Below are 17,428 nucleotides of genomic sequence, written 5' to 3' on the forward strand. Positions count from 1 at the left end.
CTCAGGATTATCACTTTCTCAAATATATTCACCAGTTCTTCGAGTAAGTCGAATGAATGAATAAGGCATTTTGTTTTTACATAAACGGTGTCTCTAAAGAGTTCAAAATTCTTTGTATTGTTTACACACGTACATTACATCAGCCGCTGGCCAACAATCATCTTCACGTTCCTGTGTTCCCTTAGCCAGCCCCTTCCTTCCATGGGAACTTCAGCCAGACTCTCTGTGGCTGACCACAGTTCCCGAACTCGTGTTAGTCCATGATCCTGTACCATATTCATTGGAGTGCTCATCTTCCCAGCCCCATTCCCTCCTTGAAACTTCACAGCACCTTGGAATCACCTGCCTGGGCCTCCCTCGCCTTTACCTCACCTGCTGAGGCCACTGCTGTCAGCCCGACTGCCCCGCTGGTCTGTGCTGTGCAGCAGCCAACACAGGCTGTGCCCACCCCATGCCATCAGCTCCATCCTGGTCTGCTCTTCCAGGGAGAATGGGCAGGAAGAAAGGATGTCAGCAAGATGGCCAGTCTTGCATTCTAGGAGTATAAATCTCATTGGGTTAAAAGCCACAGCCAGGACACATGACCACACCAGGTAGCAGATGTGAGATACGTAGCCAGATCAGGTCCAAGGAAATTATTTCATTGTTATGTGTGTTTATATTTTAAGCATTTTCCTCACATAAAAAAAATTCGAAGTTATTCTACAAAAATGTGAATTACCAGTGTGACAGAAAAGGCTCCATTTTATTTGAAACAAAACAATGTAAACCACTGAGTGTAAATCACTGAGCAGGAAGTCGGCTGCTGGGACTTACTTCAATGGAAAGGAAAAAAGACCGCAGGAAACCATCCTTGATAACACCTGTCTGTGGATGTGCTATGCCCTGGTTCCTTAATTCTGCTTCTTTATTGGGAAATGACGATTAACTGGCTGGCAGAGGAACTGGCGTGTTTATACTTCTCGGCAAATCTAGGGAACGAGCATCCAAATGTGGATCACCACGGTGGTGTTCCAGTAACAGATCTCCTTAGCCACTGACCCCTTGGAACACTATAGGATATGTTGGATCTTCTTTAACTGGGTAATGAGAAACTGGACTGTGGCTTTGTCCCTTCCCTGTTGGGGAGCTAAAGTGTGAAGCTTAGACCCCAGTGCTGGTTCTAGAGACCACATTGTAGGACATAGGGAAGAGGTCACTTAAATGTTACCAAAATGTTTCAGAAATACGCCCAGTGGAGGACAGGCCTTATCACTAATCAAGACTTCTGCACTCCAATTGAGAAATGTCTATTGTATTTAATTCTTGGTAAAGTGGAAGAAACCCCAAGGGCCTTTAGGACTGGGTTCTAGACCACACAGTCATCATGTGCAGCTGGGTAAGATACTCAACAGGAGAATGACAGGGCTGAGGGGATGAACTCTGGGTTCCCAAAGTTAGAAGACTCTCTGGTTGTCAATTTTCTATGAGAGCTCAAGCTCCCACTCTTGGAGTGAGGTAACTTCAATAAAAGATGAGCAGATCAAACAGTGGTTCCTTGGAGGTTATCTTGGTATGCGAGGTCAGGGTGAAGCACCATTTGCCTTGAAGGCCAGCAGGAAGGGCTGCCATGGGCTGGGCAGCATTAATCCACTGAGTATGTCTGGGACCAGGCAATGCCCACATGGGAGTAGCAGTACAGGAATCCCAGGACAGAGAGGGTCACATATGGCCAGCCTGCAGGGGGAGGACAGAGATGGAAGAGCAGTTAGAAATGCCTGTGGCAGGACCTTCCACAGGTGTAAACTTTCCCCCCTTTGGAGAAGGCAACCCAAGAAACAACATGGGCCTCAGTTGATGCATTAAGACACGTACCTCCGGGAAAGTGTGTTCTAACTGGAACACCAACAACTTGAACCCTACATTCCCAATGGGGTCTGCGTAAAATGAAGGGTGTGCTATCTCAAATGGAAATTAGGTTTAGAAATAGGACAAGCTTTTAAAGAATACATACTTATAAAACTAAAGTAGTTAATAATCAAAAAAGAAGAAAAGTCCGTAAGACCCACAGTAAATCTCAAAATATAGATTGGCCGTTATAATGAATCGGGTGCCATCTGTAAGCACACAGAAGGGAGAGCCTAAATTAAACATTTGCTTTCAAAACTCAAAGCTTTTAGTGGTTCCTTCTAGAAGTACTTGTCTTAGAATATCTGATGTTCTTTTCTTTCTCCTCCTCTCCCTCCTCCTCCTCAATTAACAGCCCTTTCTGCTGAGTATTTGTTACTTAATGACTTCCATGTCTTCTACATGCTTCCCTTTCTCAAACATTTACTAGAAGCTTCGGAGAGCTAGAGATGCTGTGGAAGGTGCCAGATGCCAAAATAGGTGATCCCACTCCAGCTTGGGAAAAGTACACACACACTACTGAGATTTATGAGCCATGTAATATGTGCTAGATAATGTTGTGTACAGAGCACATTTAAACTGGGTCATGTGGGGTGAGCAAGAGTTTGTCAGATGGAAAGGGACAGGGATAAGCTAGCAGAAAGACCAACTGAAGTGTGAACATCATGGGCCACCTCTGGAACAGGGATCATGTGATTGTGGCTACTACTCAGGGAGATGCAGGCAGGGTAGGGCCCAAGGTAGGGAGGAGGCAGTGGGGAGCCACTGAGGGTACTGTACCTCTGCAGACTCTCTTCTTGCTATGTCAACAACCTGCTGCTATTATTGTTAATAGAAGTTCAATTAATATAGCATAGTGGTTAAGTGTGCAGGCTCTGAAGTGAAACTAGACAGTTCAAACCCTGGCTCTGCCACTTGCCAGCTGTATGACCTTGAGCAGCTTAATGAATCTCAAATGTAAAACTAAGAAAGGGACACAGCAACTTTGTTAATAGTCTTTATAGGATGCTGTGGACTGTGTCCCCCCAAATTCATGTGTGGATGCCCTAGCCGCCAGTGCATATTTGGAGGTGGGGCCTTTGGGAGGTAAATTCATTCAGATCAGATCACGAGAGAGGGGCCATCATGATGGGATTAGTGCCCTCCTAAGAAGGGACACTGAAAGCTTGCTGCTTCTTTCTCCGCCACATAAAGACACAGTGAGGTGGCCACCTAGAAGTTAGGACGGGGTCCTCACCAGGTACCAAGTCAGATCACATCTTGATCTTGGACTTTCCAGTCCTGGAACTGTGAGGAATAAATGGCTGTTGTTCAAGCCATCCTGTCTGCGAGTTGACTAAGGCATAAGGAAGGAATGTGTAAAATGATGGAAAGGCCTGCAGGGTGTCTGGCCTATGAGAAAAGGTAGTAATAACCCTGGGGAGAGGACACAGCAGTCTTGCCCCACTGAGATTAGAGTGACAACAGGGGAGTTCAGCTCTGGTCTTCCTCTGAACTCCTGTTTTCAACTTGCTCTATAGACTGGCTTGGCACAAGAATTCTCGTAGGCCCTGAAGGCCACAGAAACAAGAGGAACAGAGGATTCCCAAGAGCCTGGCTCTAGGACCAGCCCTATAGTCCTTCCTATCTCCTGTCTGCTAGTCAGCCAGTGTATTAGCTTTCTGTGGCTGCTGGAGCAAATTACCACAAATTTACTGGCTTCAAACAACAGAAATGCATTCTCTCACACTTCCAGATGCCAGAAGTCTGAAATCTAGGTGTTGGCAGGGTCATCCTCTCTCAAAAGGCTCTAAGGGAGACTCCTCCCTTGCCTCTTCCATTGTTGGATGACCTCAGACAGCCCTTGACTTATGGCAACATACCTCCAACCCCGGACTCTGTCTTCAAATGGCCTTCCTCTCAAAAAAAAAAAAAAAAAAAAAAGGCCTTCCTTTCTGTGTACCTCTGTGTCCTTTCCTAAGAACACCAGTCATTGGATTTAGGGCCTACTCTATATCCAGGAAGAATTCTTCTCAAGACACTTACCTAATTGCATCGGCAAAAAACCCTATTTCCAAATGAAGTCACATTCTGAGGTTCCAGATAGACATGAATTTGGGGGGAGGCACCATTAAGCCCAGTATAGCCAGGTATTTTTCAAGCTTCAAAATGGATCCATCCTGCCTGGAGGCTCTCAGATGTCTTTCCTCTGTGGCTCAGACATAGATGCCAGGGGACCTGTCAACATCTGCTCCCCAGTAGGCTCAGGAAGCTGGAATTAGGGAGAGGGCTTCAGGCACGGGGAGCAGTCCCAGACTTCAGCTGTGTTTAGGATGATGTGCTGGCAGGTGTTTGGTAAACACAGAACCCAAAGGCTGGCTATGGAGGTGGGAGAATGGGGATGTTTCATTTACACAAAGCTGGGCCTGGGTCATTGGACAGCTGTGCTTGGCCCGTGGGGGACATCCTTGTGAAAGCTTCTAGCCAGCACACAGAACTATAGGGGGGGAATATCCCCAGTACTGCCTGGAAGTGTGGCATGTACATGTTCAGTTTGGACCACAGTTAGGCCCTGAAAATTCCCTCCACCATTAACTGTCTGCCAGGCACAGAGGCAGGTAGACCGCAGTGTGGGGACTTGTAATCCTGACTCTACTATGAGACCCTAGGAGGGCCTCAGTTTCTCCATCCACACAATGGGAGGCCAAAAATAAACAGAAGCACATGAAATTTAAAAAGATCACAGATTTGGTTGTGCTTTTAAAAAGTGTTTCAGAAATGCTATAGGACCACCTGAGAAGTCCATGTACATAGTTTACGTGTGAAGCTGTTCTGTCTACCTGGCTCACTGGCCCTTTGAACAGGAGCGTTCCTATAGATAGTAGCCCCCGTGTGTACTGGATGGCTGCCAAGGACCCCTTAACTTTTCCCGACCTCAGGAATAAGATCTACGATGACGAGGAAAAAACAGTTTCCACAAGTCACCCTTCCACAGTCTTCAACCAGCATTTCATGAGCATCTGCTGTGTGCCTGGCCCTGTCCCGGACATCAGACATCAACATCCCCCTGTGTGGGTTGCCTATAGGCCCGGGGTCTTTGACTGTGGCAGCTGCTACCCAAGCGCTGAGGAGGTCCAAGTGCTGAGCGGTGCTTGGGGGCAGGGCCTGCTCTTCATCAGGCCTCGGATGAGCACAGAAAAGGAAATTGGGATGGGCAACATCCCAATGTTCTGGCAACATTCGGGGGTTGCCATGATGCAGTCATCCAGGCTTGTCAGCCATTAACAAAAGAGATGGCATCCAAAAAGAGTTCTATCCTGCCAAGTGAACACCGGCCTCATCCTGTAGCCCTCAACTTCCCCTGGCCTCTCCCCTCTGTGTTCTCCTCCCAAGCTCTCCCTTTGCACCAGGATTTCCAATCCACAGTGTGTCAATTCCCATATCCTGGCATCCCTGACCCCATGCACACACACACACACACACACACACACACACACACACACACATTAATGTGGCTCATAAAGCCTGGTGGGAAGTATGGTATTGATCAAAGGAAAAGATCCCTCTTAAGCGAGTACTTCAAGGTCAAAGCCCCCTGCACACTCGGTATATTCATGGCTAAGCCCCCAGATTCAATGATGCATCCTGGTGGGCTTTTGATACGTAGACCTATTAAGATCTAAACATTTGAGCATCTTAACAGATGACAACTAGGCAGCACTGAAGATATTACAAACAGGATGCTAACAGGTCAGACAACACTTGCAAAAGATTGGGTAATACGGTTACCGGGAAGATTATTTGACAGATATAGGTAAATGCATAATAAGTAGGATGTATAGCACAGTAGATTCAATTAAGAAGATCAATGTAGGTGGTATAATAGATGGAGTTAATAGGATGTAGGTGGTTGTATCATGATATTGTTAATAGGACACTGGTGAGCTGTATAATAACTACAGCTAATAAGAACAGGTAGGACACAGAGGGAAATGTCTATTGCTAAAAGAAAGCAAGCAGTGTAATTTTACTTGAGGTTATTATGGCTGAGCAATTTTCTGAGCAATTACATCAATCTGGAAAAGACTGGAAAGGCTGAGGCTCAGGATAGTGAAGGAAAAGACCATCATCGACATGCAGGGCCATGAGGAGTCAAAGGATGTATTAAATTGGTTTTCTGGAAAGTGATGGGACAATCAGAACAAGCAGCAAATCTAATGAAAACCACTGTTTAAAAGGGAACATTCTAAAATGTTTGCAGCCACTGTGGAACACAGCATGGAGGTTCCTCAAAAACTTAAGACATAGAATTATCACATATATATCCAAAAGAACTGAAAGAACTAGAAGAGATATTTGTGTGCCCATGTTCACAGCAGCATTATGTACAATAACCTAAAAGGGGAAACAACCGAAGTGTCCACTCACAGATGAATGGAAAAACAAAATGTACCCTATACATACAATGGAACGTTGGCCTTAAAAGGAAGGAAATCCTGACACAGGCTACAACATGGATGAAGCTTGAAGACATTATGCTAAATGAAATAAGCCAGACACAAAAGGACAAAGGCTACATACCAGGTCCCTAGAGTAGCTGAATTCATAGGGACACAAAGTAGAATGGCAGCTGCTAGGGGCTGGGGAGAGTAACGGTACAAGAGTTTCAGTTTTGCAGGATCAAAAAGGTTCTGGAGATGGATGGTGGTGATGGTTGCATAGCAGTGTGAATGTGCTTAATGCCACTGAACTGTGCACTTAAAAATGGTTAAAATGGCAAATTTTATGTTATATGTAATTTGCCACAATAAAAAATTCTATGCTGAACAAAAGAAGGCATTGACAAAATTATAATGTACATTATTGCATTTATGTAAAATGAAAATTGACTTACAGTAACCAAAAGCCTGTCAGTGGTTGCCAGGGGCTGGAGCAGAGGGAGGGACAGATTATGAAGGGGACACCAGGAATCTTTGGGGTTGGTGAAAATGTTTTGTATCTTGATTATGGGAATGTTTTCAAGGGTATGTACAACTGGATATATTTATATATATTTCGACGGATATATTTTACTGTGGATATGTTTTACTGTGCATAAATTACTTCTCAATAAAGTTGTAAAACAATTTAAAAATTGGGGAAAAAAACCCCAAAACACATTTTTAAAGTAACAGTGGAATATTAGCGAATCACAGACTTGCAGTATTCCACTGCAATGTCCTAGGTTATATAGGGTCTAAGGTATTCAAACAAAAGATGCACATGCAAGATACGATTCACATTTTAAATGATGACAGGTGTTCAATCTTCCATCTCCCGAGGGGTAGGAGGACCTGCCGTGCGTGGGACTGAACAGCGGGCTCACTCATGCTCGCTTCCACTGGGGCCTCTGAGCAGGACGACGCTAAGGGCTTTCCTCACTATGCAGACACTCGCAGCAGCTGAATCAGCACAAATCCCTCCCCCAGGGAAGAAATCAATCCTTCCTAATGGGAGAGGAGTTAATCGAGTTGCTGGACTCCCCCATCCAGGCTCACTCGGTTGTCAGTTTGGGCCGCGCTCCTGAGCCCGTGACTGCCATTTTGGCTCTAACAGGGATTTTTCAAAGGCCACATCCTACTGCCAACCAGCTACCTAGAGAAAGTAGCTGGTGACCACCATATGAACAGCTTTGCTGGAAGACTTTTTCCTGCCCTTCCTCCCCGTGAGCCAGCACCAGCACCTTTGTCCACACGCAAGTACTTTATGAGGCATACGCAATCTGCTGTACAGTTTACGAAGGATACACAGTCTTAGTGGATCCTTACAACACTCTTAAAAGTCATTAACATATACCAATATCCTTGCTTGAAGCCACACTGCCTCCAAAGGACCCAGGGCCCACATTCCAAGCCCAGAGTATCAGGTTCAATCCTATTTGGAGAAAGGTCTGAAGGACTTCAGTCTGTCTCTTAGTTTTTACCTACACTTACCTACTTATCTATCTTTTACCACTAACAATGCTCTAGCCTCCTCCTTCCACCCACCCAGACAAGTTTTCTAGCCAGAGGCTCCGATGTCCTGTTGCCCACTGATCCTCTCGCTCATCTACTGCTCAGTTGTCACCTCGCTGCATCACAGCCCTCCTTGGGATTAAGGAACACTCACTCTCAGGTTGGCTCTTGGATCCCTAGAGCTGAACGGATGGACTCTGGCTTTCTGGTCCCATAGAGCAGCAATGTCACTCAGTGACTCAAACCCATTCTAAGGGAGAAGAAGAGGTTCCCATTATTCCTGAGAGCCATTAGACTACAAAGGAAAGACGTCTCACCTCCACAGATAAACTCCTCAGTTGAAACCCAAGCCCGCAAACGTGAAGGATGTATTATAACTATCAAATGCCATCAACATAGCTACCCATATCCCTGGGGATGCAGGTGCATATGGAATGGCCCACTTTGTCATCTTGATGATGAGGCTGATGAATTTCAACCTCCATGGACATCCTTTGTGAAGCGGTAGGCTCAGAGAAGGATAGCCAATGGGGAAATGGAACGAAGAGGTGATCCAGGAGATGCTGTAGAAAAGAGAGTCATAGGACTTGGTGACTGTTGGATTTGGGGGCCAATGAATACATTCCCTCTCACGACCCTGAGCACTGCCTCACAGAGTACCCTTGGGGCTGACATTCGGCTTCTGCACGTCAGAGGAACTCTACCCAAGGTCAACAGGCTGATTCACTAGCCTACCAGTTAGTAAAAGCCAGGATCCCAGCCTTTCCCTCATGACCTGTTCTCTGATTTCACATCAAAAGGGGTAAACCCCTGGTTCTGTAGGGGCTTCCAGGACTTGCTCCAGCACATGGTTGCCGTCTCTTTGGATTGCCGGGTCTGTGCCCGTGCCTTACATTTGTTAGGTAGGCTGAATACCAGCTCCCCACTCTATACATATACTGTCCTGCTTTGCTGACATTTTCTACCCTGAGGCCAGCAGAGGTTGAGTGTTCTTCTCCTTAGAGAACCAGCTAGATCAGACTAGATCTAGTCCTAGGGTGCTGGCTCAGGCTCTGAGAAGCACCACTACCCGTGTGCCCTGGCACTCTCTGCACCATCTCACCAGCTTTGCTACTGTCATTTCATTAATTATTCAGAATAACTTTACACACTGTTGCCTCTTTTAAAAGAGCTAGCTCCTGACAGCGCTTTATTTTTAACAATATTCAGGCCTGATGGGGGGAAATGAAAAGGTGCCTTGGTAGCTTTATTTAAATCTTATTTACTCCAGTACTCCCAGCCTGGAGATAATGTGGAGCCATTCATCAAACAGTCCTGAGCCTGCAGACCTTCCTCCAGAGCTAAATTTAGAGCTGTAACCTTAATAAAGCTATAGGGCAGGAGCCTCTTCCCATCAGAGAGCTACGTTATGGAAGGATACACAGCAAAAGCAAAGCTGCCCCAGTTTGAAGCCTGTAAACTGCTGGGTCTATTTCCAAACACATGGGGAGAGGGACAGGAGGTGTTAAGAACAGGTTCTTGCCACTTTAGGGTTAAATAACAATTTCTTACCTTCATATAGTTTATAAACATAGGGTTTGAGGCCTTAGGGCTTTTCCCAAAAATGCTCAGCTGTCTCTTTTGTGTCTCTTCATGAGAAAGAAGGACTAGATGGTTCTAATCTGTCCATGATATTAAAGCACGAAATCCTATGGCACTGGTTTCCCAACATGAGCCCACATCAGAACCACCTGGAGGCCACATCGAAAGAGAATGCCAGACTCCCAACCCACAGTTTCTGATCCAGGGGGCCCAGGCCAGGCGTGAGATGTGCACTTCTAACACATTCCCAGATGGCATAGATACTGCTGGTCTAAGAACCACACTTTGGGAAGCACTGTTCTAGGGGAACTCTATGGAAAATCGAGGGAAGAACTTTCTGTTGACAGACTTGTTCACAATGACCGAGCTCTTTCACGGAGCAGAGAAGACAGATGGTTATGGAGCTTATGTGTACCCAGGTGCACGGCTGGGCACATTCCACATTCTCGCAGCTGCCTTATGGGGGGTGGGGTGGGGATCATTAATCCCATTTCACAGAAAAAGGAAACTAGGTCTCAGAGAAGTAGAGTAACTTTCCCATGGCTTAACAGCTAATTGTTCATCAGGCCAAACTGGAACTCAGGGCTGTATGACTCCAAGTGCCCTGGGCCACCCAAGCTCCCAAAGCAGTAGCTCGGGCCACCAGAGGGAAAAGCCCACATTGGGCCCTTACGTCCCATCTCGTCCCCTTCCTTAGCAACTCTACCCACGGTGCCTAAGGTAAGAGCAGGAAGGGGGAAACAGCAAGTCTGGATTTTCAGGCATCATCCACCACTAAATCACTAGGTCACATGCCTCTAGAAGCCTTGATTTCTCCATTTTTGTAAGGGAGGACAAAGAAAGCATTGATGAGCACATCTACATCCCTTGTCTTGCTGAGGGCCCAACTTAGGCTGTATCCATTAAAGAGCACGCTCCCAGGGCCTCCATAAGGAGGAGGGACACAGAGGAGGGGGTGTCTCCAGGCCCCCACGGGAGCTTCCTGGCATCCGAGCAGGAGTGGTTTGCGGGGCCCGTGTGCACATGCTAGCCGGCACGAACAGCGGTCGTTAGTAAATCACGCTGTTCACGGGCAATTTCGTGTCCTGATGCAGCCAAGCCAGGCTGCATTTTTCATCCTCTCTTACCTCCTGGCACAAGCCTCATGGGCAGAAGCCTGACGGAGGCACTCACTTCCATAAAGTAAAATCACTTCGTGTGAAATTGAGGATGTGCGGAGAACAAGCCAGAGCCACTTTTTCTCACTCTGACAGCACAGCCGGCAGTGCTGAGAACACGTGCATTTTCTCTCTCTGGAGCCAAATGGGTGGGGACTCGCTTCCCAGGACGCTGTCCCCGCAGTTGGTGCCATAGTCCCAGCTCCTGTCACTGGGACCAGAGGCTACACCGTCAGAACACGCCTCCCAGCTGTTGCTCTTCCTTCACCTGTGTTTTTAATACAGTCTAATTAGGGCTGCTCTTCATTGCTCACTCATGACCACGCTGCTCAGCACAGCGGATGCCACCTCGCAAGTGAGCTCATGGAAGGCACGTCCCTCAAACAAAGGGACATGCACCTTGTGGGTCAGGCTCCCTGTCACACAGCCCCGGTGACCGCTCACCCACGCTGGTATTTATGAGGCACCTGCTGTGTGCCCGGCATTAAGACAGGCAGCATCGATCCCTGCCATGTACAGTCTGCACCTTCGTCTGAGGCCCGGGAGCAGGTGCCACTGATGGCTGAGAGGGTGCTCGGGGGCCCCGACACTTCACCTACCCTTTCAGGTTCGGCTCCTCGGCCCCGTTACCTAAAGGTGCAGAAAATGAAAGACTCGGGGCAAACAGCAGAGACGAGACTCTCAAACCGCTGCATAGGCTGGGCTGATGGGCTGACCCTCGTAAGCTGAAATTTCACTATAATGAAAACAGCTGAGCTTCACAGTTTTTTTTTTTTTTAAGATTTTATTTATTTATTCATGAGAGACACAGAGAGAGAGAGAGAGAGGCAGAGGGAGAAGCAGGCTCCATGCAGGGAGCCCGACGTGGGACTCGATCCCAGGTCCCCAGGATCAGGCCCTGGGCAGCAGGTGGTGCTAAACCGCTGAGCCACCCGGGCTGCCCCAGTTTTTGTGTCCTAATCCAACTATGCAAATATGGAATGGAGGAGGTCCGGGAGCACGTCCCGGGAGGAGCGGCTGATAGACCAGGCAATATCCATCCAGGAACACGGAGAAGGGAAAAGTGCTGCGTGCTTATGTATAAAAATCTACCCTCGGGCAGCTGGGGTGGCTCAGCGGTTTAGTGCTACCTTCAGCCCAGGGCCTGATCCTAGAGACCCGGGATCGAGTCCTGCGTCGGGCTCCCTGCATGGAGCCTGCTTCTCCCTCTGCCTGTGTCTCTGCCTCTCTCTGTCTCTTTCTCTCTGTGTCTCTCATAAATCAATCAATCAATCAATCTATCAATCTACCCTTAGAAGAGGTTTGAGGGGACACCTGCATGAGGAGGGGGAGACACCAGGGGCAGGGGGCAGAGGCACACTTCGGCAGCGGGAGCCCCCAACGCAGCACAGGCTCGGGAGACACCGGGCTTCCTCCCGCGGGGAATGCAAGGAACGCAGCCGAGGGGGGACAGGAGGCCCGAGCACAGTGCAGGAGGTCCTTCTTTCAGAACAGAGGCAGAATCGGGTCTGAGAGTCCATGAACCTGCTTGTCTCCCCACAGGGCACTGGGGCCAGGGCACACGCCGTAAGTGGGCAATGAAGAATGGGGAGCCGGAAGCAGCACAGACACAGACACGGTGGCGGGCCTTGGAGTCCTCCTTCACCAGACTCCCAAGTCCCTAACTACAGGTGATTAAAAAGACGACTTGTTGCAAAATCCCTGAACAAGCAACCATATGGATGTACCCCTGGCCCCCATTTCCCCAGCTCGGGCCTCTGAAGCCACCTGACTGGAGTGCCCCTGGCTGTGGGTGTGCCTGGGACAAGAGGCTCATGGGCACCTAGGCTTCGCCAGGGGACAGCAGAGCAGGAAAGCCACTCCAGGCCAGCCCGGCTTCCTAACTCCCCAGGGAACGTACAGGGAGAGCTGCAAGGGGAGAGAGAGAGCCACGCCTGAGCCACGTCGAGGTCCGAGAGGTGATGTCAAGCGATGTGCCTGACACCCTCTTTTCCTATAGCAGTTGTTAGATAAGGGACTGCAAATTACTTGACTTAAATTTCTCAGCAAAGAACAGAAGGATAATAAAACCAGGCTCCAGTGGTCGTGGTGGCAGCTCTTCCTGGAGCTCTCGCAGGTGACGGTGGGCCCGGAAGGCCATCTGCCCCTGGGGAAGAGCAAGGAACCGTCCGCCTGTCAGAGACGGCTTTGTTCTCACCTGTCCCCACGCGCGGCCTCTGCAAAACCCATCTTGCTCCCCTCGGTGCTGAGCAAGGGGTGGGTTTGAGCACTGGAGGCGCCACGGCCCAAAGAGCCCGTCTGTGCCCCATCTTCCAGCAGCTGCTGCTTGGAAAGTGGCTCCTGCCCCCCGCCCCCCCGTGACCGGGACCAGGCCGCAGGTGGCCACCTGTGTCTCAGGGGGCAGTGTTGGGGCACAGGGCAGCTTCTGTCTGTGGGTCCTGAGCCCACAGGCCTGGTCTCACTCGTGGGGACCCCAGCGCCCCGGGCTGCCTGGTGCCTTCCCGAGAAGGAAGCCGACAGGAGCACAGAACAGCTCGGAAATCAGTTCAGGAAAGCGTGGCCCCAACATGGACAAGTGGGACATGGGACAGCAGCTCACTTCTGGGGAGCAGGCAAGAGGGGCTCGGGGTGCCCTGGCAGCCACAGTGTCACCCTCCGGCCAGCAGCTGGGCGCCGTGTTCAGAGCAGCTCAGCCCTCTGGTGGCCCGGGCCCGGGGGAGGCAGCCACGGGGCCTCGGGGAGCCCTGGCTGTTTCGGGGACGGAGGAGGGGGGCAGGAGCCCCCTCAGGGCTCTACGTCAACCCACGCGTGCTGAAGCCCCCAGGGCTCTGCGGGGCCAGCGGGGAGGCACAGGGCCACCCCCAGCACGGCCGCTGCTCCAGGACGGCGGCCACCGTCACTGCCACCGGGCCAGTGGGCACAGGTGGGACGGAGCACGCGCCCGTGAAGCCCGGGTGAGGCTGGCCCCTCCAGCCCCAGGCTGTACCACAGCCACCGCCACCGGGGTCACCCCGCGGAGGGCCTGGACGGGCCCCCAGCGCGGGAGGCTGCCAGGGCAAGGTGTAGTCCGCAAAGAGACACAAGGTCACGCGAGGGGGGAATTAGACTTACCCCACGTCACGTGGGGAGACAGGAGCGGCTGCCAGGTGGCGGCCCGGGCTCCCAGGCCTGAGAGCACCACGCGGAGTCCCGGGGCACACGGCCTGGGGAAGGCTCCCTCTGAGGCGAGCGGGACAGCGGCCCCCAGGTCCCTGCCACCTCTTAGAGGTGACAGCCCTATATAACGAAAGCCCGCCCTATATAACGAAAGCCCTCCAACCGTCCTGCCCTGCCCCGGCCCCGGGAGAGGCATCCGGGCTGCACCGGGAGCAGAAGGCCACGTCCCAACAGGCTGCGGAAATGTCACAAGGTCCAAGAGATTCTTAGTGAAGCGCTTATGAGCATATTTACCTGACGTCGAAAGTGACTCACACACTTTTTTGGGACTCGGGTTACAGAAAAAGACATTTCGGTGCCTTGAAGATCCCGTTCTGAAGGAGCACCGTGTCCCCCTCAGGCTGGTGGGACCAACTCTGGCTGGTGGCCTGGGTGGCGGGTCCGTGTGGGAGAGGGGCAGCCCTGCCAGAGGCTCCGGACCCACCCCGGCTGTGTCCCCCCCCGGGTCCCTCCCGGCAACCCTGCTCACGGGGACACCGGCCAGCCTGCGCAGAGGCGATTTCACGGGGGCGCTCCCGGGGAGACCCTCTTCCTCGGCCGCACCACCCCCTACAGGGCGGGGAGACGGGCCTGTGAAGGGGGCTGAGAGGCAAAGCCAAGGCAGCCTGGCCTTCTCGGGGGTGTGAGGCCTTCGTGTTAGCTGTAGTGTTAGCTGTAGTGAGGACGGAGCCACTGGCGCCCTTCCCGGCCTCCTCTGCGCTTCCCGTTCCGCCGGCGGGAGCGTCCCGGGGCTGACCTAAGACGTGGCCGCCGCTCACTCTCCTCCCGGGGCTAACAGTCAGCTGCCAGCAGCCGCAGCTTCTGGCTGGGTTTTGTTTGTGACCTCAGAGCACAATATCTACACTCTGGGCTCCTCGTAGAGTTCCCAGACGCCCCTTCGGTGCAGGTCACGTCAGGGCGTGGAAGCAGGCCTCAGTGTGCTTTCTCGGATTCCTCTACAGTGACAGGGCAAGTGTCTACCCGACTGCCCCAGGGCCTGTCTCTTCTGTCCGGTTCCGCCTGTGTCCAGGAACGAGCCCTGAGGCGGTGGAGGAAGAAGGAACTGTGACAGCCCCTCACCCCGCGCCGGCTGGTGTCATCTCCAACGACACCTAGAGTGTGGTGCTGACCAAAGCCACTGGCCCCTTTCGCATGAGAGCGCCTCCCACCCCTTTCTTGGGGCGCCGTGTGTTCCACCTGGGAGGACCTGGCTCCGTTCTGGTTCTGAAGGCTGGGAAGGACCTGACCTGAAGAAGAACTCATCATTCAACACTCATTGAGCTCCTACTATACACAGGGCACTGGGCTAAGTGTTGGGGATACCAGAGAGATTGGAAGTCTGGCTTGGGGGGCACCTGGGTGGCTCAGTTAAGTGTCCAACTCTTGGTTTTAGCTCAGGTCATGATCTCAGGGTCCTGGGATCGAGCCCCATGTTGGGCTCCATGCTCAGCGGGGAGTCAGCTTGAGGATTCTCCCTCCTTCTCCCTCTGCCCCTCTCCCTACTCATGAACTCTCTAAATCTTTTTTTTTTTTTTTTTAAAGGAAAGAAAAAAAAAGAAGAGCTAGCTTGCAGTTAGACAGGAATTAGGGTGTAAAAAGATACATCATCATCTCAGGGTATTTCCCGATGTAGGTGAATAAATGAATGAGCCAGCATTGGTTCAGCATTTATTTAAGCTTGTTCTCGTGTGCTGGGCATAACGTGAGGGCTGAGGAAGATGGCATGGGAAGGACTGGCCCCTGACCTCGGGGCGCGCCACCTGGACAAGCAGGGAGGCACCTGTGAGGCAGGCCCAGGCCCAGAGCGCCGAGAGCCAGTGTGGAGAACGCAGGGGCGGACGGGGCTAAGGAGATGCGGGCTACGTCTGGGCACTGCCGGCCTTGCCGAGCTGTTCCCCTCTCTAGGCACGCACCTTCCAGTGGTCTCTATCCTCTGGGTAAACCCGCCCTCGATGGAGGAAGCCCTGCCCTCCAGGAAGACTGTCCATCTCATGTGCCCCCGGCAGGTACCGGGTTGTGCCCTCCAGAGCAGCTCACCGTTTCACCGTTTCTGGATTTCTATGAAGTGAAGAAATCAACACAAACTTCTTCACTCCTGGCATCGTGATCTCTGCAAGGAGTTCGCCCGGACAGCTAGGCTGGAAAGGCTGCACACTTTTCACTCTTTGGACCCTTCAGCTAGAGAGCCAGAGGCAAGGTTGTGTTTGCCCTGAGTTCTCTCCCTCCCCAGCACCCCTGCTTCTTCCCTGCTCGCTCCCCTTCATCTCTCCCCTCCCCTCTCCTCTCCCACCCACCCGCACATTTAATATCTTAATATCGCCGGCTGGGGCAGGCAAGGCTCTGCTGCGTCAGCGCTGTCTCATGGAAATCTCCCAGCGTGGCTGAGCCACTGGTGTGTAGCTAACATCGGCTCCAATGACTTCCCCCGGCTCTTGACTGTTAGGTCCTCCTTCAACTCTGAGCCAATCATGAGGGTGAAAGCGAGGATCATGTCAACTGTCTCAGCCACACCGGTCATGGGCCTCCGGGCCAGGGCTCAGGGCTGTTGTGACGTTCCCACCTCCTGATCCACTGGCCCCTTCTCGGAGTGTCCCTTGTCACCAACCACCTCCTGGCCTAGAGGCCACCAGCGGCAAGCCAAGGCGCCCGCTCTCTCGCTTGAAGCTAGGTTTTCGATGCTTCTTTCTCTCCTGGATGGTCCAGGCCCCATCACTAAGCTTGTGTTGCTCCTCACTTCTGAGCAGTTCCTAAATGACTGAGGCAGAGAGGAGGAGGGGAGGAAAGGGTTCTTCTCAGTTTCCAGTTCTGGTCAGTATCCCTGTGGCAGCAGAAAGCAGCCCTGGCTTCCACGGACATGTTCGAACTCAGCAGAACTCGCCTCCCTGGCGGCCCGAGAACCAACCATGTAACACCCCCGGATCTGAGGTGCGAGCAGAGGCCAGGAGACAGCTACCCAGGACTTCCCAACGTGGCACTTCAGCAGTAAAATTTAATATGGTGGATTATCTCCTCTTTCTCTTTATGATTTTATAACATGAGACTATGTAAGACAAAACCAAAACCACTGTATTTGGCTCTCCTGGACAAACTAGAGAAGGAGGTGCCATGAAGCAATACTTCAGTAAAGGACAGACCTGCCCAGTGCCCACACACCTCACTCATTTCCCTACCTTCCCCACTACCTTGTAAGGACAGAAGGGTCCAAGAGCTTGAAGGGCACACGGGGTGTCCAGCTGATCTAGCAAGAGATAAAGAGAGAAGAGCTTCCGAATATTCTGATGAAGAGTTTGAGTCATAACTCTGAATGAATCCCTTTAAATGTTTACAGGTGGATAAATTCCAAGGCTGCAAATAAGGAATTATGTTTGCCCTTTTCTTAAAAACACAAAATAATCAGACTTCCCCCTTTGTTAAACTCAAGAATGCACCTATAGTACAACACTTTAAACGGAACCTTCAAAAATAAATTTTATATGGTTATTTTTCTTTCTCTGACTTACTTTGCTTCACATAATACACTCTAGCTCCATCCAGGTCATTGCAAATGGCAAGACTTTGTTCTTTTTGATGGCTGAGTAATATTCCAGTGTGGGGTGTGTGTGTGTGTGTGTGTGTGTGTGTGTGTTGTGTGTGTGT

The 17,428-nt window shown here is 51.0% G+C and overlaps 1 protein-coding gene across 6 annotated transcripts in view; it reads right to left on the reverse strand.

Moving 5' to 3' along the window:
- HHAT (hedgehog acyltransferase) overlaps nucleotides 1-17,428 on the reverse strand; it is a 347,101-nt gene that overhangs the window by 30,447 nt on the left and 299,226 nt on the right. For 2 of the 6 annotated variants that reach the window (XM_077902213.1, XM_077902209.1), the window contains one exon: nucleotides 727-1,716. The exons of 3 other annotated variants lie outside the window; for them this stretch is intronic. In XM_077902213.1, the coding sequence (XP_077758339.1) occupies nucleotides 1,625-1,716 (92 nt within the window). In that variant the 3' untranslated portion in view covers nucleotides 727-1,624. Of the gene's footprint in view, nucleotides 1-726; nucleotides 1,717-16,134; nucleotides 16,548-17,428 lie in introns of those variants that run through there. One more of the 6 variants, XM_077902210.1, reaches the window with a different exon arrangement.

Source organism: Canis aureus, chromosome 6 (genome assembly GCF_053574225.1).
Source record: "Canis aureus isolate CA01 chromosome 6, VMU_Caureus_v.1.0, whole genome shotgun sequence".
NCBI lineage: Eukaryota > Metazoa > Chordata > Mammalia > Carnivora > Canidae > Canis > Canis aureus.